Source organism: Eretmochelys imbricata, chromosome 13 (genome assembly GCF_965152235.1).
Source record: "Eretmochelys imbricata isolate rEreImb1 chromosome 13, rEreImb1.hap1, whole genome shotgun sequence".
NCBI classification, from domain to species: Eukaryota; Metazoa; Chordata; order Testudines; family Cheloniidae; genus Eretmochelys; species Eretmochelys imbricata.
In genome coordinates, this window is record NC_135584.1 from 28,889,862 (window position 1) to 28,913,134 (window position 23,273).

General features: G+C 43.7%; 1 protein-coding gene across 3 annotated transcripts in view; it reads right to left on the minus strand.

The window, feature by feature from the left end:
* The window catches only part of TOX2 (TOX high mobility group box family member 2), a 261,370-nt gene that overhangs the window by 149,213 nt on the left and 88,884 nt on the right, over positions 1–23,273 (minus strand). For all 3 annotated transcript variants that reach the window (XM_077832419.1, XM_077832417.1, XM_077832418.1), the window contains exon 2: positions 11,081–11,146. In XM_077832419.1, coding sequence (XP_077688545.1) covers positions 11,081–11,146 — 66 coding nt within the window. The remainder of the gene's footprint in view (positions 1–11,080; positions 11,147–23,273) is intronic.

Sequence of the window (23,273 nt, forward strand, 5' to 3'; positions counted from 1 at the left end):
TTCCCATTTCACTGTCTAGCTGCAGCACTGCTGTGTATATTTGGCTGCTCAGCACACCTGCTCCCATGTCGAATAAAACCCATATATTGATTGTATTTCTTCTTTTATTGTTAAATGCACCCTCTCTCCTTCCCTCTAATGGGTGTAGGACTGCACCATCCCAAAAGCGATGGATGGTCAAATCTTTCTCTAACAGTTTTTCTCTTTCTGTGACAATGGAGTATCTTGAACCCTAGCCCACTGGATTAAACATTGCTACAGCCCCGGCTCTGCTCCTCCTTCAGCACATGGTGGCTCAGAATTTTTTCCCCTCCCCTTACCAGAAGCTACCCAGGACCAGTGCCCATGTAGTAATGCTCAGAGCATCCAAGGCTGATATCATGTTAACAGGAGAGAAAGCCAATGCCCTCTCCCCTTCTACCTTCCACCCAACACCCCCTTATTACCCTCTAGTCTCTGCATACATGACTCTCTCCTCCTATGCACTCACAGAGTTGAAGTAACAGCTAATCCGTGCCCTGCCTCTGACTGCCTATCTGCAGTCACTGTTCCAGTCCTATCCATGATCGGGGAGTCTGTTTAACTAACCAATCAGCCCATTTCCAATGTTCTTAGGCTAAGGAACAATGTTCATGCAAATGCTTCTCAAACGCCTTTGACTTTCAAGTTCTGAAAGGGAGTAGTGATAAACACACTACCCCTGGTGCTGGTTGTTCGTACAGATCCCTAACTTTCATACACAGCATGCACCCCAAGCACAGGAAGCAACACCGAATAACTAATCAGTGCAGGCAAGAGAGGCAGAGCAGCACTGAGGGCGAAAGAAACTGTCCGGGGGACACCTGCCAGCTGGGAAGGCCAAAAAAAAAAAAATCACACTTTAGAGGAACAGCCTTGCCAGAGGAACGGCTGTGTAACGACAGGTCCTTGGCAAACCGTGGCAATGGGGAACAACTCTGATCCCAAAGGGAAGCATCCTGCAGAGCCAATGACATGTTGGGTGTGGCTGACCTGGGCAGTACAGCAGCAAACTACAGGTGCATAAATCTGGGACCAGTTTCTGCTATGTAGAGGAAGAAAAAGAGAAAGAGAACAAAGAGCAGGAAAGAAATGGAGGAAGAAAAAATGGTCTGTGGAGATGAAGGAAAGTTCTATAAAGGAAGTGCAAGCTCAGAGTTGAACTCTTCCTCTTGTTCTCTCTTTTCTCTCCCCCTCCTCATATAGCTTTCCCCTTCTTTCTTACCCTCCATCATTTCTCATTGTAATGAACGGAAACGCCTCCCCATTCTTCATTTGGCATGCGTCAGTCACAGGTGCAGTTCATCAATTAAGCCCTCCTGATTGAAGCGCCTCTATGTTCCTTTGTGGTGCCTGGACCCTTGTTTGATGATCTTCCTATTTTTGGCGGGGGGGGGGGGGGGGGGGTTGGGGGGAAGTCTATGTGTGTGTGGGTAACTGTATTCCTTCCTCTTCAGTAGGAACACACACGTGGAAACACTCCTGGGTTTCCTCCTGTTGTGCTTCTTTACCTTTTCTCTCCCAGTGTTACTGCGATGCTATGATGCTGGTGGCAGTTTTGAATGCGTTCAGGGTCTGTGTTGTTGGCTGATTCATGCTGCCGACACCATGCTGCAGTGCGGACTATTGGGGTGAGTTGTCACACACACTGAAGTGTTGCACTGGAACTGCCTCGTGTAGACCCTGCTAGCATGAACTAACGGGTACCTAGCTTGCAATAGCAGGGTCTATACAGGGCAGTTACAGCACAACACATTAGCATGTGCTGCAACTCTCCTCATAGTCCGCACTTTGGGGCCCTGTAAACAAGCCCTAAGGCTCTGGTGTGGACTGGGCTCACTGTATATATCTGCCCACAGTCCAGTCTTACTTTATATACAACTCATCTGTTGACATTCTGTTACAATTCAGTTGAGACTGGGTCTTCAGGGGAGGAAGTGTAGTGCATCACCATCATCACAAAGTTTTACAGCACGTTTTATAATCTCGGGTTGCCAAAGCTATCTCCGTCTAATCTGTAATACCAGCAATATATGGGGAAGTTCCTGGTATCCTCACTAGTCTCTAATTATGCTATTATTTACTTTTACATTATTGCTTGTTTACCAAACTCAGTTTTACTGTGATGGCCAATTCTTCATTACTAGCAAAACTATTGTTATGTTAAAATGAGTGTTCTAAATGTTATTTATTATTTAATAAAAGCTGCGTAACCCTGAATGACGGCATTAAATGGCAAGAACACTGCTTCAAATTCCCATTTTAAATAAGTCACCACGACAGCTGTGCCTTTATAAAACACATTATAGAGGCACCGAGACCCGTATGGCTCAGGGATATATACAAATTATACAGTTTCTGTCATTCAGTCAAATAAGAGGGACGTTTTGACCCAAGAAATGAGTCAAATGCAAGTTGTAATTCAATACCCAACAGAGGCCATCATGGTAATGCATCTTGACATCTGATCAAACAACCCTGACCATTTGCCCCCCCAAGATCAGTGAGATACTGTATCTGTTATGACTAATACAAACCAAAGTTTAAAGATTATGCAAATAGATACAGTAGAGAGATGTTGATTTCTACACATTCACACCGTGTATATACACACACACACACACACACTCATCCCAATTTTATTTATATGCACATGCGTGCGCACACACACTATAATTATCTATCCAAGTCTCTCTCTATAGATATATGCTTGATTCTGTTCTCACCTATGCCAGGTCTCCATTAGTGTAACTCCACTGAAATTTTTTAATCCTGATTTACACTAAGTGAGATAAAATTCTGGTCTTTATTTTATATACACAGTAACACATATACACAAACGGATTCCTTTAGGGCCAAATTTATTACTGGTATAAATGGGTGCAATTCTATTGACTTTGAATGAGGTGCTCCAACTTACACCAATGATTAATTTGGCCCAAACAGTAAACATACTAACTAACAGAAAATAAGTGGATTTGTGAAATCAAGTGTCTTCACAAGCGGACTTGTGCAATTCATGTTCTGAAAGGAGATTATTTTCACCCAACCCCAGATTTTCAGCATTTTGCATCTAATCTGTACATTAGTTACCAAAATTGTGGTGCAGTTACAGAAATCTCATACTTCCAGATCAGACTTCCCTGTGCAATTTGTTATGCACAAATGCAGTTCTTAAATACTAAGCTCTTACGTTTCTTGGTACGTTGGAAAGCAGCATGAGTGCCGCAGCAGTGCAATGCTATCAAAATAGCATTACTGCGAAGATTGGGGCCCATCTATACAAAGCTTTTGTACCAATTTAACTATAATGTTTTCTAAACTGATAGAGTTAAATCAGTACAATCCCTAAGGCAGATGCAGTTTTACCAGTAAAAGAAGCTGCTTGTGTCGGTATCGCTTTTTAAACTAAACTGTACGGATATAAACCCCTTTACAGCAGTATACCTGCAGCCGCAGGGAGGGGTGTACCAATGTAACCGGTGTAGGAACTGATGTAGTTGAATTGCTATAAGCTATGTGCAGACAGGCTACACTAGTCGCAATGATGGTATTTTTATAGCATCACACTGCTGGAGCACTCATGCTGCTTTACAACATTATTACGTATCGTATCTGTGATCGGGGTGCCCGGTGCCAATCTGTAACACCCTTCCTCCTTTAAAACACTCTTACCATCCAGTGCCCAATTAGCCAGCTGGTAAAGACAAGGTGGCAAGAGAGAACCTGGCCAAACCGTCTCAATTTCAAACTCAGCAAAGCTGAGGGGGGGAAAAAAAAAAAGACTCGCTTCACTCATTCAAGAGCCAGGTGAAGACAGAACGGATCATATTGCTGTCCCCAACAAGACAAGGTAGAATCATCCCTATAAAACATATCTTACCATCTCCAGTAGGATGCCTGAAGAGCCCCTTTCCATTGATCTGCATTGTAGCCTAGTGTATCTCACTACAAATTAGATTGTACTGCTCTGACTAACATGCATGAGGTGGGAGAAACTGCATAAGTAGGCAGGCCAAGGTCTGATTCTATTCACAGTTCTGCCACTGCTTCACTACAGGTGATCTCGAGCAAGTTATTCACTGTGCCTGTTTACTCATCTATTATATGGAGACAATAACCCCACACTGAATGCATCCGATGAAGTGAGCTGTAGCTCACGAAAGCTTATGCTCAAATAAATTTGTTCATCTCTAAGATGCCACAAGTACTCCTTTTCTTTTTGCGGATACGGACTAACACGGTTGCTGCTCTGAAACCTGTCATTAAAGGGTACTGTGAGCTTTAGTTAGTTAATGTTTGTAATGCGCCTTTAAATTCTCACTGTAAGTGGAAAAGACCATGAATACCAAACCAACCAGCCTTATACATGTATCAAACTGTATTCCGAATTTCTTAACCTTTGCTTTCACAAGCATTCAGATTGCTTCACTAGTCTCTCCATTTGTTTTTTAATTATAGTCCCACTTCTGTCTTATTTTGCACAGTACACTGGATGACTGGTAACCTACCTGTACATTCCTCAGGATTTTACATTATTTAGCTACTCTTCGGTTCAAAAAAAGGAAACTGACAAGGGTAAAGAATGACACTCTACCATCTTTATCGGACACAATAGATACTTCACTCATCTCAGGGGTCAAATGTCCACAGTCGTTTGATCAGATGTCAAGTGGAATTAATACCACGGCCCCTGTTGGGGGTTGAATTACATTTCGCATTTGACTCATTTCTGGGGTCATATGTCCCTCATGTTTGATTGAACAACAGGAATTATTCTCATGGAGCAGTTTCTACCACTGTGGCTAGGGGTCTGTCAGCATTTCTATTATGCTGTAGGCCTCCATGTTCATGGGTTTAGTTCTCCACTGAGACAGCCTCTTTCTGGCATGAAAACATGACATATAATGAATAGCCTGGGAGCGAATCTTTCAAACATAAGGTTCAGGGAATTAGTGGATCGGTGAGCTTTAAAATGTACATTGCTGTTGTTTATATAAAATAGCAGCTCTGGAACATGCTACCGCTCAGAAGGAAAGAAGTGTACACACAGTTAGAATAGGGAATTGGGCTCTGAGCCTCGCTTTACTGCTGAGAGACTTTAGAAAAGTACTCAGGACACAATTCTGCAAGGTGCTGAGTCACAGGAGCTGAAGATATGCAACCCGTTACTGGGGCTGTTTATCACAGAATCAGGCCCCTTAATCTCTCTATGTCAGTGTCCCCAGTTGTCTCAATATCCCCAACTGTATCTACCTGATGGGAAAGGAAGAGGTTGAGAGGCTTAATTAATGGTTGGTAAAGCACTTTGAAATTCCTGGATAGAAAGTGCTAAAAAAGAGCAAAGTTTTAACATCATCAAATTGCAGTTACAAACACTACACATGGAGGCCATTTAAATCTAAAAGGCTAACAGCCATTACGTTCAACAGAAAAATGATTGAATCGTAAATCTAATCCCCAGGTGGTATTTTGGAACAAAAGCGCAGGAAAGTACAACACTGCACTTTAAATATTAGCTACAGCATGTAAGCAAAAAAGAGAGTTAGTTCTTAACCACCATAGACATATAGGGCCAGATTCTCAACTGCATCCCGCTAGCCTAATCCTGGACTGGAGTAACTCCATTGATTTCAATGGATTTCACAAAGTAACCCCAGCATAAAACTGGGGTAACAGAGAAAATCTAGCCCATATGTTTAAGCAAAATTTTCCTGCCCAAAATTAGCTTTTGTGGTCTATAAAACAGAAAATCCATTAACTTAGAATTTCTCAGGTGTCACTGATTAACTTGGTCCAAACGATATACTCTGACCATCACTGATGTGCAGTCACCTCTGGGATGGAACGCAGCATCTACGGTAAGAACATAAGAGCTTCCATATTGGGTCAGATTATGGTCCATCTTGCCCAGTAGTATGTCTCCAATAGTGGCCCATACCAGAGCTTCAAGGGGACTGTACAGAACAGGGCAATTATGAAATGATCCACCCACCTTCCACTCCTGGCATCCAGTAGTCAGAGGTTTAGAGTTGCATCCCTGACCATCTTGGCTAATAGCCATTGATGAACGTATCCCTCATTAAACTTATCCAGTTCTTTTTTGTACCCAGTTATATTTCTGGCCTTCACAAATTCCCAGGGCAATCAGTTCCATGGGTTAGTTGTATGTTGTGTGAAAAGATATAATTTCTTGTTTGTATTAAACCTGCTGCCTATTAACTTCATTGGGTGACCCCTGGTTCTTGTGTTTTGGGAAGGGGTAAATAACACTTCCTTATTCACTGTCTCTACACCAGTCATGCTTTTATAGACGTCTTGCATATTCCCCATTAGTTATCTCTTTTCTAAGCTGAACAGCCCTGATCTTTTTAGTCTCTCCTCGAATGGAAGCCGTGCCTTACAGTGCACAGTGGCACTATGTAAAAGTTCAGAACAGGAAATGAAGAAAAAACCAGATCCACTGGTTATAACGTAATGGATGCTACAATTAGTAACTATGGTTTCTATTGATCCCCAAGGAGCGTGGGTTCTGAATGGTGTTCCACTGCATGCTATAAAGCTATACCTGCGGTGGTGACTTACCTGTCTCTCAAATGTGATTCTGGAGCTGTGCTCCTGAACTTGTAATGTGCTTGGCAAACACTAAATAATGTCTGGAGCGCTCACTGTAATAGAACCCTTGTGTCGTTAGTAATGAAGTCATGGCCAGTGTAATAAAACACTCTTAGGTAAACAAGCAATCATGCGAAAGTAAACAATGGCAGGGCTAGCGACTAATGAGGGTGGAAGCTGGGAATAGGGAATGACTGCTGCCATTACACAGCAGGTAAAGCTCCTTTTGGCAACTCTGGAATATGCTATGAAACCTCACAGTAACATGGGGATGCTCTCAGGGACCGAATTTCTCACACTCCTTCCACCCTGCTTCTATCCCTGCTCTCTTCTCCCCCCCCAGCAAGGATTAGTAATGGGCTCAGGAGCAGGGCAGTGAGCAGCGACGGACTGCATGAGCACCCACCCCACTGGACATGCTTGGAGGCTTAACACCAGCACTGGCAGGATGATGTCTGTACCAGTAACCCGATACTTTGCCTTGTGCTCTTAGCTCCTTCCTTCTTCCAGGTCCACTACTCCTCCCTGTCAGTCAGTATGGACTGCTGGCCCCCAGAGCTGCAAAATCATAGGGTGATGCCTTCTAGATCCCCAACCAGGACTCTGGAAGATCCAGAAAAGAGAGTGGCTCCAGAGACTCCATCCCAAACTTTGCATTGTGCCTGTCCAAGCTGGGACAGGACTGTCAGGGCCAAGATCCTCTGGAGGATGCATGAGATGTAAGGTACAGGCAAGTGGTGATGGTGAAACTGGTCACCATGTAGCTTCCCATGGCCCCAGATGCATTTGCCTCAGGATCTGCATAATAACTCTTGTTGCTGCAAAACACATGGCCAGTGGTCTGTCTGGCTATTGATGAGAATGCAGCTTATTTAGGACAGGGCAACGCCACGTGGGGAGGAATGAGCCAAAGTTCACTATAGCACAGGAGCAGTGGGAAGTGCTCTTTCTGCAATTCCTAGCCCTCTCCAGGTCTCCCACAGAGGCTCATGGGCTTTGCTTCCTTCACTTGCAGTCTCACCCTCCTTATCCTTGTCCCACCAGCTCCTCCTCTTCACTGGTTCTGAGTACTGCAAAGCATTACAGGGGCTCTGGACCCAGGAGCAGCCTCATCTTCACCCATTTGATGTGTATTTCTTTCCCTCTATCCACAGGAGGAGGTCATCGTGCAGCAGGGGCAGAGCATGTCCCTACCACAGTGCATGTCCACTTCACATCCTGCTGTGTCTCTGACAGGTGCCTCCCCACCTCCCATGATGCTTCTCTTGGTTTTACCCCTGCCCCCTTTGCCTCTTGGCTTCCTCCTTTCCCCTCATCTCTCCCACTCCTTTCTCCTGTTGCCTCTTCTCATACATGCCTTCCCCTGTTACCCCACCTATGTCCCTCCCAGCCCTCTCTAGTCCTGTATGCCCCAGTGCGAGGGAACCGAGCAGCCCAGGAGGAACAAGCATGGTGCCATAGAGCAAGGGTGGGCTTTGCAGACAGGGGGAATATGCTTCTCTCTAGAGGCATCAGAATGGGAGCCCAAAATGATTCTGCAGATTAATTCAGGGAAGACACTAAATGTGCTCTCCTCCTTCCCATGCAGATTGACTGGGAAAACGTCAATTTATAGGACTGCAATAAAAAAGAGCAAAGAGAAGAGGCAATAACAGGAAAGCAAATAAGAGCCACAAAGTTGTCCCAACAGGTGTGCCAAAGAGAGCAGCTGAAAGAGGTCCTGCTAGCAAAGTCAGGAGCAAAGGACACCACGAGCCCTGAGCTTTCTCGCAGCTCAGCTTACAAGCTGGCGGGCCCCAGAGAGAAAAATATTCTCCCCAGCAGGAAAGAAAAGGGGTAAAAGGCAGCTGAGCTGTCATGCAAGTCAGGCTACGAGGCCCCAGACTGGACTGACAGAGCACCATACAGAACGCTAACAGACACATACAGCGCTGCACACAGGAACTGTTAATTACCCCTCTGCCTCCTTAACCATGCTGCCATTGACCTCCCTTCCTGGATGGCAGCACATACCTTCATGCTGGTCTCTCCAAAACAAACCCCATCACGCTGACTCCGCCGACATCCTTCCTCATATCTAGCATGCTACCCTCTGCAGCATTGAAAGAGCTTGGCAAGATACCCCACCCTTCACAAACTACCTCTCATGTTGCCAGCCAGTAGGCTGAGTGGTGGAGCTTAAAGCTCTGCTTTGCTTTTCCTGTGAGACATGGAAGAGTCAGCCTCCCTGCCCTTCCCCCAGGATGGTCTCTCTTTTACAACAGACTGACATAAGAAATCACCTTTTGTTTTTTGCTGATATGGTGTTGTTTGGGGGAGGAGAAGGGGTGGAGAGGGTTATGTGTTTTAGAAATTTTAGTGTTACCCTTAGCTGATCCTATGTCAAGCCACAGTTAATTTCTTCCGTCTTAATTTTTTTAAGTTTATTTGGGGGATTGGTCCTGCTTTGAGCAGGGGGTTGGACTAGATGACCTCCTGAGGTCTCTTCGAACCCTGATATTCTATTATTCTATTTTGTGTTTTAAAACATGGCTTGAATTTCCATTTGAATTAATTATTTACTAAATTTAAGGGTTTAAATTTTTTTTTTAACCGTCTCCTATTTTAAATCTGCACACTTATTCCCAAGTGCATGACAATGTGTCTTTCCTTATGAGAAAGTCATCTCCTTTGTCTACGAGGAGAAATTTACTCATCATCTCTTAGCAGTGCTTCTTATTCTGGTTTCCCTCATGTTATCCTCATAATAAGGAAGCAAGATATCACAAGGTCTGAGAGATAAATTTTATCACTTTACAATAGGAAATACAAATGGTTCCTTTTAGCTGCAGTTCAGGTCCCAGTACAGTCCATTCTCCCACACTATATTACTGATTTCATATTCAAAGTGGCCAGGTGAGTCATGCTGCACATTGGACTGGGAGCTTCTGACCTTTCTTGATTAGTATGTAAAGTTATTGCTCCTCGAGTTTTTTCTAACACAAGGACTCCCAGCCCTTCTTATGATTCATACTCCATTAATACACTTTGGTCTCCATCCCAAAAGATGCTAAACACCTGCAGTCCCAGTGGCTTCAGTTCAGACATTTGAGAATCATTTGTTCTTTTGCATCTGATCCTGATAAGCAACAGACAATTCCCTTGCTGTTTCAGCCCCACAGTCCAAGCATGGTGGGTGTACAGCGCTTTGCTGGGGCCCTTTTTGAGGAAGCCCTTTTATAATTCCTGGACAAGTCAAATGAGAACAAGCACTGATGATCAAAAGGGACATCCCCTTCCTGTCCTGCCATGCACAACCTGCACGGTACTCTCGGAAATGTGTCACCTATCAAGAACTGCCACTGGGCTCCCAGCCTGCAAGGCACTGTGTGCTCTGGCTCTGAAGTCAGTGGGACTATGCACATGCTTAAAATTAAACACACCTTAAATACTTTGCTGCAATGGGGCCAGAATGCTCAGAGCCTTGTGGGATCAAGCTCTTTGAGATCAGACAACACAGGATAATCTGAGCTCGTCAGCAGCACTATCCAGTTCCCAATGAAAGAAGGGTTAACTCAAGCTCAGCTTCCCCCTTTCCTTGTCCAGGCGCTCAGGAAGTGGGTGCTTGGAAATCTGAGGTGGGAGACTGTCTTTGGGGAGGTCAGACTGCACACCCAGGGTGAACACTAGGCTGGGGGTTTTGGTAGCTTGTTAAGTTTATCTGGCGTATTTATTTTATTGTGACTATGTTCTCAAAACACAAGGCACTGCTCTTGCTATTTATTTGTTTCTGCTGAGTCATTTTAACACCTGACGATTGCAACATACATGCCTTTTCCACTCTCAGAAATCTCTTGAGCAAGAGCAGCCCCTCTCCTCTGGAGCCGGTGCAACAGAACCATTCCATGCAGTCTCGGGAAGCCTATGGCAGAGCGCCTCTCTCTCTTTCTGCATGGATCTGAGAAGCTCATGTACGTTACTTCTCAAGAAGGCAAACAATTTTTCTTCTTGTCTTCAGTTTACCATTTGTTTACATCAAAATTTATAGCCTTGACGAGGTACGTAAGAAGCCTGAACAACAGGAATGTACCGTAACCTTGTCCCAGACAGCAGATAATCAGCTTCCGGGAACGAGGAAGCTGGTAGTATTTTGTGCCTGGATAGAAATCCTCACATGGATTTATTATGAAATCTGTGATGCAATAACTTAACACAACTTTACTTGGCATTGTTTACAATGGACACTGCTATGTTACACTCATGACACCTCATTGGCACCAGCAGTGTGGCATGGATGGAAACGAAAGCAGAATGTGTCTCTCTGGGTTGAACTTTCCAAAGCAGTCAAATGACTTGGGAGAAAAAGTCCACTGAAAGTCAATAGGACTTCTGCTCCTGCATCGCTCAGGCACTTTGAAAATGCCACCCTCTGTGTCTTCACAGCCCACATAAGCGAAGTGACCCTTACCTGATTCGCTGATAGGAACTCCTGATTATTGTCATTCATTCCCATATACATGTTCTCTCCGTCAAACTGGAAAGATAAAAGGAAGTGACAGTTAGTGAAATGCAGAACTCTGTCCTTGATGGGCTTTTTGGATCCCATGCATTTCCCACCCCCTCAACATGGAGAATCAAGATCTGAGGAACAAAATAGTTATTTAAAACAACTAACTGTTTACTCAACTTCTTGCCTAGGGTTTTTGGGCCCAGGTTATAACCTCAGCTACATGAAAGTTTGAAACAGACCAACAGTACACACTCAAAAAGGAACCATCCAAACAGAACTAAAGTACTGAAAGGCACCACGGCCTACTGAGAATAACTGACATTCCAAATCCTCCCATCTCTCAGACACCTCGTTCAGTTACCCCCAGCCCTCTCACACACAAAGCCCCTCCACGGAAGGCCATTCAGGAAAATGCTAGGCAGAACTGTTTGGTTTTGTCAGAGGGAAAGCAGGGGGATAAAAATTGCACTTGCAGCATGATGACAAGCTAGCTACACTCTTAGCGCGGCACTACAGCACAGCTCTGGATCGTACATACTTTCCAATAAAGGGAGACGTTAACAGTGATAAGAATGCCAAAGCACCGCTGTGTTAATTTTTAGAAAAATCATGAATTAACCATTTTAATCATAACCATACAAATCAAAACCATAGACATAGTTGGAGCAAAGGTTAACCAGGCTAAGAGCTTACTAAAAATCACACTAAACCTTCAAATCTTTTATTCCTTATTTCCTTTCCCGCCACTGCTAATGGCAAAGATGTGTAAGTCAGAGCTACACTTTTTCCCATTCAGCCTTCTTCACAGTCCTGTGCCAGCAAAACTGCAACTATGTATGATGCAAAGATCATGCATTGAATGTGCAAGATTATCTTTAGCTAGGCATGATTCCTACATACTCCTTGAATAACTGATCCCAGGTTTATGAGGCCACACAAACAGACATCATCAAAATCAGGATCTTCAGCACAAATTACAGGCCTCTGCCACTAGAGCTAAAACTGCTCCACTTTAGCTATGTGTAAGCAGTAGGCTGCTAAACTGGCCAGGGCCAGCTACCCAGGAGAGATAGGGTCACGCACACGAAACCACTGTTACACGTGCATTATCCACGCATGAGACTGGCACCTTTTGAGCTGCTTGATTCAGTCAATGACATCACTATTCCTGATACCACACTTGCCTCCATGGTTACAAGACCAGGATAATCGCGAGCACTGAGTAGGAAGCTGTTTGGGAAAAGAGGCAGGTTATAAATGGGAGAAGGTATCTGTTCATCAGCAAATTGTAACCGGCAATGAGGAGGCAAGCACGGCAGTTTAAAGGGCTTTTGACGAAATAGTCAATCTCTAAAAGTTAACTGGAGAGTAGCATTCCTTTTTTCCCTTCTATTGGAAGACACAACACACCCTGCAAACCACAGTGGGCCCTGGGTCTGTTAATTCAAATTAACAAGCAGGAGCTAACGAGCTAATCACCCTGCATTCTGAAGCACTGTTCTAGACTCTTGTTATAGGCATAAGGCCACGTCACATTGACCAGAGTCTTTATAAAATATGGAGGAGAGGTTCACTATAGGCCTATATTTGGCTAGAAGAAGCCTTAATTGCTTTGGAATGAAAATGTCTTGAGGGCACAGAGAAATCGTTTCTTCTTTTCAGTTTACAAAGCTCTGGGCGGGCCTGATTCACCTTTGCATTACTCTAGTTCTGCACCAGTGTAACACTGTGGGAAATCAGACCTCATGCCCACAGGGAACTTTCTTTGTCTATATCAGCTGGAAACTTGGCAAGAAGCCATTCCCTTTTCACTCCGGCTCTGACTGCAGCAGGTCTCCTCCCTGTGGCTGGTCAAAAATGAGTCCGTTCCAGAGGCAGCTTGAGAATGACCTGGCTACGTTTGTACGATCAACTCAATGAGAATTTACATGCCCCCCTTGCATTCAGCACCAGACAACTAATCCAGTTACTAGACTCCAGAACCTTGGAGCTACAAAACTCTTCCTGTTAATCAGCTGGAACAGCTCTCTCAGAATCAGAACCAAAAAACCCTTCCAGAACTGTCTCTATCTCAAGGTATTGCTGGGGCAATTCCTGAGACTAAGTTCACAAATTAATTATGACAATACAATGGGATATGCCTTAAAACATTTCTGAGTTAGAGTCAGGGGTATTGGCTCTAAATTACACAGTATTCTTAGCAAGAGGGGGAGAGAGTCCTGATGCCCTTACAAGCCAAAGGATGAAATGGAGATGCTTGGCCACTCTGTGTTTCTTCTGCTCCTGGCTATAAAACAGATACCAGTTGTGCATTAAGTGACTGGTAAATGCCTAGTGAATTGCTCACACAAGAAAAATTAAAGAATATAAACACAGCCAGATGAAGATTATCAGTCTGACTATAGACTACTAATTACACTTCAGCTTCTCAGACTTGCAACAGATTTAGCCACCGTAGTCCATGGAGTTTGGAAAGCCCCTGGGAACAGCAGAGCTATATCCCCACACAGCTGTGTGTCAGGGTGGAGACACACCTTTTAATGGCCAGATTATCCCCTGGAGTCAGAGAACAAGCCAAATTAAAAGAAGCCAAATTACACAAGATGGTGTGACAACCATTAACCTGCACTGACGGTGCAGCACTGCAGCAACTTCGTCAGGGTTAAAAGGTGAGCCCAGTGAAATGTGGGACAGATTCCCTTACAGTTAATGGTGGAGAGGAAACTCCATGAGATCAGTCACAAGAGACGATGAGCAGCTCCAGCTCCTGGTGACTTCCCGAGGAGTTCTGGGCTGGTCTCTCAGAAGTTGACCATGTGTTATTACATATAAAAATACTAATTAAAAGTACTTGTAAAATATCCATCTCCATATCTGCATGCTTTTAACCCAGTTCAGATGTAAAGCCATTATGTTTCTCCAAGTGTTAAGTTTCCCAAGCAGCCATGTCGCCCAAATACTCCACTGTCTCCCTGCCTCACCACACCTTTAAAAGGCAGAGCATGCAGAAGCTGTCGGGTGGCTGGCACAGAATGCTAGACAACCTGGTAGAGAATGTTCAGACATTAGAAAGCAGTGGTGGGGCTGTTTGAGAGGGAGAAGCTCATAGGACTGGCCATTATTGATATTTATGACAAACTAACAGTATAGGGTAGGTAGCTTCTTCACTGGGAAGGGCACTGGAGTGGGAGTGAGGAGAACCTGGGTCTGTTCCCAGCGCTGCCACTGGCCAGCTGGGGAACCTTGAATAAGTCACTTCCTCTCTCTACACCCCAGTTTCCTTATTTATAAAATGGGGATGATCATAATTCTCCACCTTTCATAAAGATCTGCAGACAAAGGGCATGAGATAGTTGCTAAGCATTCATCACTGGGGTATGCTCCACTCTTGGCTGCAGTATGCTCTCATCTACATTGTATTTGTACCAGTGTTTTGTCTGGTTTACACCAGTGTAAGATAAGAAGCAGGGCCACAGGCTAATGACTGCCTCTGGTCTTGTGCAGAGGACCAGGATGTAGGCAACACTGGAGATTAAACCTCATTTTGTGGATTTAAGTGGAGCATAGTCTTGTGCTGATCTTGGTCTAAGGGTGAATTTCACCCTTTCTAACCAGTTTACAAACTCCTGGAAGTCACTAAATCCAAGTAATTCCAGTGCACCAGGCCTGCAATAATTTTCTAAACCAGCATGGGCACATGCTCCCTAAGAGGGGACAAAAGGTGCGTGGGAGGGTATGGCCAGGCGTTTTAATTGTACTCCAGGTCCTTGGTTTTAATTTAAAATACAAATTTAGTCTCTAGCCATTATGGTTGCTAAGAAAACCTTGAAAATATGACCTCAATGGAACATATGCAGAGATTCTACCTGAGTTTGCAGAGGTTGCCATACTCATTGCCATACCAACGAGACCCATTGTTTCATGTTCTCTGTGTATCTACATCTTCCTACTGTATTTTCCACTGCATGCATCCGATAAAGTGGGTTTTAGCCCATGAAAGCTTATGCCCAAATAAATTTGTTAGTCTCTAAGATGCTACAAGTATTCCTCGGGTTTTGTTTTGTTTTTTGATGATGATCTGGAGAGAGTCTGCCGAAGTGAATAAAAATAGCTCTTTGTTTATATAGGGCATGATGGGGTGTTCACCACACACCAGAAAGGAAGGGGTTAAAAGCAGCCCTGGGAAGCTGCGCAGCGAGCAACTTATTGGAGGGAGGCTGCACGGAAAAGCCAATCAGGGCCCAGTGAGCTCACACAAAAGGAGCTGCAGGGCCAGAATGAGTCTGTTGGTGTAGGGGAGAAAGGACTGTGTTTCTAGTGGGCTGCAGGAAGGTAGCACCTTGGACAGAGCAGTTGCTGGCAGGGACCAGGGGGAGCAAAAGAGAGCTCCTGGCTGGCTGCTGGGACGCGCTGTGTGGAGGCCCTGAGAAGAGGATGACGAAGGTGCTGGAGCCACAGGGAAGTCGCCCAGGGAATTGAAGCAGCACTGCCCCCAGAAAAGTCAGAGAGTTGCAGCAAGAGGCTGCTAGCCACATGGTCCCTGGGCTGGGAGCCAGAGTAGCGAAAGGGCCCGGGTCTCCCCGCCCCACTTCCCACTGGGGAAGTGTCTGGACTATAGAACTGGGAGATGCTCCTCTATCCCAGATGGTGACATGGCCAGAGGGCCAAGTCATGAAGAGAAAGCTACGATTCCTGGACTTAGGTGGCTCTGCAGGTGGAGAAGATGGTGGGATAGGCACCACCAGAAGGGGGCGCGCCAACCGAGAGAGCTAATCCCCGAGATGGCCAACTGAAGGTGCTCTAGTGAGTGAATTCCACCACGCGGTGAAAATAAAGCGTAGTGGAAAGGAGAAAGATTTCACCTACTGGAGATATTGTCACCACGAGGTCGTCATTTCCTCTGCACACTACACACACTGGTAAAGCCATGCTGCTAACAGCCTGTAGAGCGGACTGAGTCCAAGTGCTCAAACCACACCCTGAATTTACCCTGATGCAAGCAACTTCATTAAAACGCAATGGCCCAGACTTCAACCTCCATCCCATCCGTGTAAACCTGGAGGAGTTCCACTGGTTTACAGTGATGTAACTGAGATCAGGATCTCGGTCTGGTGGAGCTGAACTCTAACAGCAGGGCCTTCAGAATGCAGAAGATGAAGTCTGCTTTCATTTACACCAGTGCAGAGTGGGTATAAAGTGCTACCACATCAGAATAGTAGCTGTTTCACACCCACTTTGTGCCAGTGTTAATAACGACTCAGCCCCAAAAAGACATACTGCCCTCTAGAGGCTGGGGTTCTGGCTGTTCAAGCTGTTTGGCATTAGCAGAATTCAGAGACCAAGAGCCTGGTTCTGAGCTCAGTTAGGACCAATTCCAGCAATGGGATCAGCTTGCTCAGACCCTTATGTCTGCATAGAAAACCATTGACACAGTGGTGGACCAAAAAGGCCCGCTCCAGCTGATTCCATTGCAGGATCGAAGCCTTGCACTGGTGAAAATCAATAGCACAAATACATTTGGCAACACCCCAGACATTTGAAAGCTACCGCGCCATGGGTGTGCATATTTGGATGCTGAAGGCGAATCACATGACAAAGCACTTTGACAAGCAGCTCCATGTATATATTTAACTTTTTCTACTGGGGAAATTATTTCTACCACTGAAACAAATCTGTTATTCTAACAGTAGAAATTCTCAGCAGTAGAAAAACTAAAACTCTTTCCAAAGTGACAGTATCCCTACTGTCCTATAAATATATATAAACTGTACAGATCCATCTCCAGTATCTTTTCACACACACATGCTGCTCACTTTTCCACCCATTTAAGGCCAAATATTTTACAAACTCAGGAAAAGAGCTATTTGCAGCACCTCTTCATAGGAAACCTACAGAAAATAGACCTCATTTGGAAGTTGATTTTATATACAAGTCTTTCTCTGGAGCAAATTCAAAATAGGAAAAGCTCTCTCTGCATCATTCTATTTGGCAGAACAAATTTGTTTTATTGCTTTATACCATTTCCTCCCATCCCCCACTCCTTCATAATAACTATAATGAATCCTGTCCTGAAAATTACTGGGCCACTGATTGCCAACCTGAGCAGTGAGGCTGAAAATCAAGACTCAAAATGCAGTGGAAACTTCGGAACTTCCCCATTGCTGATTAGATTTTTTTCCCCTCCAGGCTATAAGGGTGCAAACAAATTTATTAGAAATTCTCAAGTCAGGATATTTTTTCAATTAGATGTTTGCCACTTATGCACTAGCCAGGTAGAGCAGATAAATAACGTGCTCTCTTGCTCGCTCGTTCTCATCATTATCATTTTGCCACAAAATGCATTTGAAAACAAGCAGTCCCATTATTCCACACTGATTTACTGCAGAAAACAAACATTTTAATATTTGCCTTTTGTTGCCATTATTTCCTCCCATTTCACTTTGGAGTAACTCCTCATGCATGTCAGAACTCAAATCCATTTCCAGATCTGAGAGCATACAGTCATCATACTCCATCTCTAATAAAAATCGATCTGGCTCCTTTTTGAATGATCTAGGCACGCTGAGAGCTGGATATAACTTTCTCCTAGTCCTCTTTAATTTGAAAGAAATGTAGTCTTGTTCTATTGTTTTAATCATTCTTCTGCTCTTTTTTAATTATTTTATAATGGCCACTGTTTGGTAAAAACGATATTAAATAAATCAATGGGTGGGGCTAATTCTCACCTTCGTTAGTCATTTACACCCATGTAAAGTGAATGCAAAGTAGATGCAAATTGTGATCATAATGATTTGGTAGCATTGTACATCCAAGGTGTGAATGACAATGCCAAGCAGTGAACAATGCGGCCCTGTGTATCTAAACTTGGAAATGAGGGGTTTCTTTTTATGTACCCTGGGCCTGATTCTTATCTGACTTGCACTGGTGTAAATTAGTAGTGTCTCCACTAAAGCCAATGGAGTGATTCTGGTGTAAGTGAGATCAGAACCAAGGCCCCTATTTTTAAGAGAACCCATTTCTACACAAGCCCAACTGAGATTTGCCTTACAAAATCAACATGAGATTTAAACAGCTAGATTCATCCATCCCAAAAATTTCAGGAGAAAAAAGCCAAAATACTCTGGAACCCTGAAATGTAAAACATATAAACAAAGAACATATAATAGGTGTTTCAGCTGTGCTGGCCACATTTACTCCCACTGTTTTAATTTTGGAGTCAATGTATATTAAGTATGAGGCACACCCATCTCAGAGAAGAGGTTATAATCCTACTGACCTGTGGAAGATTTCCAGAATTGAGCTCATGGGGCCTGATTTTCTATGGCTTTGCAACATGTGTGGCCATTTCCACCTTTGCAGCATGGCTGTAAAATGCTACCACCAGTGGGACTGAGTAGAGAATTCTGATTTGTTAGCACAAAGGGTGCAAATGATGACAAGACGTAAAGCAGTGGAGAACTGGGACCACTACCAAAATGGGACAGTGGGCTTGATTCTGCAAGCCTTATTCAAATGAGCAGCCCCCCTGAAATCAACTGGGCTATTAGCACAAGGACAGTATGCCCGGGGAAGTGCGGCAGCATCACACATGTTGTCAAGTACTTTAGGTCCATAACTCAACCTATATGAAGACTGTTCTAGTCCGTTAGGAAATGTCTTCCAAATGCTAGGTACCTTGCCTTTTTTTAGTCCAATTTGTCATGGAGAATGTACAAAAATGTCCATTCTCTTAATTCAGCTCTTCCCAAGGAAAGTGTAATTTGCACACCAGCAGCAATGCCTGGGGGAGCACCCTATACCTGGAACAGAATTGGCATTTTTTTTTTTAAATTCTTCTTTGGGTTGGCTTTTGTCTACTTGTTGTTTTTGCAGTATGATGGGTGTTTTGACTTATAAATGTGCCCATGGGTCACTATGGGTGCATGTTAATAGGATGAAAATGAATACAAATAATAAAAAATGAAGATGAAGCCAAAACTAAACCAAAGCAGTTGTGAGATCTTCAGTTCTACTTAAAGTATAAATGTTTGCCACTCAGAATGGACGAAATTGGTAAGACATAATTACTCATTTCCAAGGCTTCTGAGAGGAGCTACCAACTCTTACAGATCACATGATGTCATAAACCTGCAACTAAGGGTAGCATAAAATCCCTCCTTTACCTGTAAAGGGTTAAGAAGCTCAGATAACCTGGTTGGCACCTGACCAAAAGGACCAACAAGGGGAGAAGGTACTTTCAAATCTGTGGGGGAAGGTTTTTGTTTGGGGCTTGGGTGTTCTCAAAGAGAGAAAGGGAGACAAAGAGAGAGACCAAGCAAGTAATCTAGCTCCTACTGAATGATACATCTAAACTTACAGAAATAGTAAGTAATAGCAAGGAAATGCGTTAGAGTGTCTTTGTTTTAGCTTGTGAATTTTTCCTGTGCTAAGAGGGAGGTTTATCCCTGTTTTTTGTAACTTTGAAGTTTTACCTAGAGGGGAATCCTCTCTGTTTTAAATCTTATTACCCTGTAAAATTACCTTCCATCCTGATTTTACAGAGGTGTTTCTTTTACTTTTGTTTTCTTTATAATAAAGTTCTATTTTTTAATAATCTGATTGGTTTTTAGTGTCCTAAAAACCCAAGGGACTAGTCTGTGCTCACCTGGTTTACCTATTTGGTTGGTAGATTATTCTCAAGCCTCCTCAGGAAAGGGGGTGAAGGGGCTTGGGGGGATATTTTAGGGAAACAGGAACTCCAAATGGTCCTTTTCCTGAATCTTTGTCTAACTCTCTTGGTGGTGGCAGCAGTACCCATCCAAAGACAAGGAAGGATTTATGCCTTGGGGAAGTTTTTAACCTAAGCTGGTAGAAATAAGCTTAGGGGGTCTTTCATGCGGGTACCCACATCTGTACCCCAGAGTTCAGAGTGGGGAGGGAACCCTGACACATGATATTTGGTGATTTTCTTAAAGCTTCAGCTTCTGGAGTCATGGGGTGACATGAGACTCTCAGCTTTCAATTTTAAAAAAGGAAATTTCCAGTTCTCAAGTTTGCAGAGAAAAAACTTGAAAATGTGAACCCTAAAGACTCAAAAGCCGCAAGGCATACATCTGGGTTTTTTTTTTTTTTTTTAAATCTTATGATTTTTAGGCCAATCTTATGAAGCCTGTCTTATGCTGGTTCAATGCTTGGAATTTGCCACACCGTGACCATTTAAAAAAGAACTAACTACAGATACAGAGTCTTTAACGAGTGACTCATGACCAGGACAGCCCAGGATAGCAGTGCCCAGAAGTCATCATCATCAGGTAGCTGTTGCATGCCCCAGGAGGAATGAACTGGGCATCTCAGGTGGTTTCTAGCATCCAGGTATCCACATCACAAGAACCTTCATCTGTTTGCCTTGGCAGAGAAGCCAGGAACCAGCTGAGTCTACAGAATGAATCCCCCTCACCTCTCTAGAGACCATCTGACACTCTGTTGCTGGCAGAAGCTTGCACTCGAGTCAACCTTTGTCTGGGTTTCAGTCTCCAAGAAGCTCAATCTAGCACCGCTGCCAGCCCTAAAATCATTAAGGTTAATGGATGAAAATAATACTGTCCAGTGAATTCCTTTAAACTGCTAGGAGTAAGCAAAGAGATCCAAAATCCCAGGTACAGAATAGTTCATGTTACAGTTAAAAAAAAAAAAAAAGTTACTTAAAGAAATTTCATCAGATCATAGCGGCGTAAATACTGAGATGTAAGGGAATGCATCTGATCAGGTCACGCCCAGTATGCTGGCAAACGTAACTTGTCTTTGCCAGTGGATTACAGATGTTTTTTCCATCGTGAATAGCAAACCAGAACTATTTCAAAACCAAAACTTTTTATGAAGTGCAAAATGTATCCCTCCTCAAATGCATTTCTGCCATAATGTTTATAGGCCCATGTCTGCAGAACTCCTCATCCTGCAGGGTGTTGGAGTGAAACTAAGATGCCAGCTGAACAGGCTAAGCTTTATGGATGTGCTGGAATGTTACCACTAGAACAAACATCTCCAAACACTGTCAAGTGCCTATTTTGTCAACATACATTTCTGTCAAGTCATAAGGATGTGAAATATTTGCTTCTGCCCTGCCCCCATCATACTCTGCTACCCGCAGGGCCGCAAGTGTGATTTCCTATAGGAGTAATTTAACATCAGACACCTTCAAGGAATACACAACTGAGGTTAGTCTAATCTCTTTAACTGCAGTTTCCCCATTAAGGTCTCTACACAACCTCTGGCCCAAAGTGATCTATTTAGCATTATTTATTTGTCCACTGAAATGCTTGGATTTCCCCTCACTTGGACCTGTCAGATGGGGTCAAAAATTCAAAAAGAGATTTACTTAAACCTCCAGAATGCTACTGCAAGGACAGCACATTTCCATTTCCATCTAGAGCACATCCATCCAGGCTTACCACTTACTATAGTTTACCTTTCAGAGGAATATGTTGAAACGGCTACATAATAGCACAGCATGCATTAATAGTGCTATGTGCCTCGCACGGCTATGCAAGCCTTGGTGCTACAAAAGTAACCTGTCTTTTAATTATAGAGGATTTTACACGCGGTCGTTAAATATTATTATGTATGAAGTTAGAGGAAACATTGAACTCTATAGACAACAAGCAAGCGGATTACAAGAGCATCCTTATAAAGGATCAAAACTCGAAAGACAGTTTTAAAAAGTGCTTATCAGATGTATGGACTTACTGTGGGACTATCATGGTCCGATTGTCAAACTAGCCTCTTGCCTTTGAACCAAGATTTAAGGTTGGTTGTTTTTCATATCAGGAAAAAACAAATACTAGCAGGTGATGAAAACAAAGGATCATTTTATTTTCAAACAAAATGAAGTCATTACATAAGGATTTTAAAACACATTAATAGTAATTAACTTGAGAAATTATAAGAAATCAATACACAATATTTATTTTTTAAATATTTTAAATTATTTCATATTTAACACATAGTTTAAAATCATTTAAACCCTGTGTCACTCCAATACACTGGCCAGGTTTTATGAGCCCAGCTCAGAATGGTGACTAATTTTAAGTATATGAGCAGTTCCATTGAAGTCAAGTCACATGCTTAAACTTAGGCACATGCCTAAGTACCCTGCTGAATCTGGGTGTCACAGTATGGCTGGCCCTTTAACGGGAGTTGGGTCGGTGACTAATCAGCTGCCTCCCAGCTGAAGCTGACAGGCCAGGGATCAGGTGATAGCTTGAAGATCATCTGGGCCTCATAAAAGTCTGCAAGAACTCAGCCGCTAGGAGTAGGAAGGCTCCAGGAGGAGCCTGCACATCAGAGAAGAAAACCCAGTTTATATGTGACTCAGATGAATGGTCTGCAGAGTGTAATCCTGCAGGGAGCAGGCTAGGAAGGAAAAAGGAGCAAAGAGGTTAATCTCGACTCCCAGAAGGATGGCTTGTGGACTGTAAATCTGTAGGGAGTAGACAGGCCTCCACAGAAGACCCCTGGTTGGGGAGAAGCAAGAGGACTGATATGATGAACTTGAGTTATTTTTAAAAGGAAAAAGGGACTCAAATCTTATGGCTAGAGGGAGTTCTCTGGTGCACAGACCACTGAGTTAGCCCACTGGCTTACACTGAACTGTAGAGATAAATCTATACACTTTCATGGAGGAGTTTTAGTCAGCAGCAGTTGGTGGGACTGCAAAGAGCATGGCTGGTTTGTTTTGCTTTGTTTTGTTTTAAATTGGGAGGAACACCACCCTAAGTCATGTTTTTTATCATGGATGCTCTGGCTTTACTGCCTTGCCTAGAGCATCTGGTATTTATATCCATTATGGCATCTAGTGCTTAGAGCAGCAGATCAGGATCAGGCCAAATCCTGGCCAAAAAGTTACATTGGTATAAGTCTGGCGCAGACTCATTGCAATTCCAGATGAACTCCCCTGAAAGCACTGGGTAACTGAGAGCAAAATCTGGCCCTGGGTTCTATTCATGGCTCTATTACGGTCCCATCACTGTATGATCTTCATTTAGCTATGCAATTGGTGCAAAGCCCTAGAGTGGATGCAGTGAGGACTGCAACATCCCAGGAGGTGCATTGGGAGAGAACATGCCTCTTGGGGCTGCTCAGTGGTATAGGTGGGGTGCCTGTGTGCAGCTGCAAG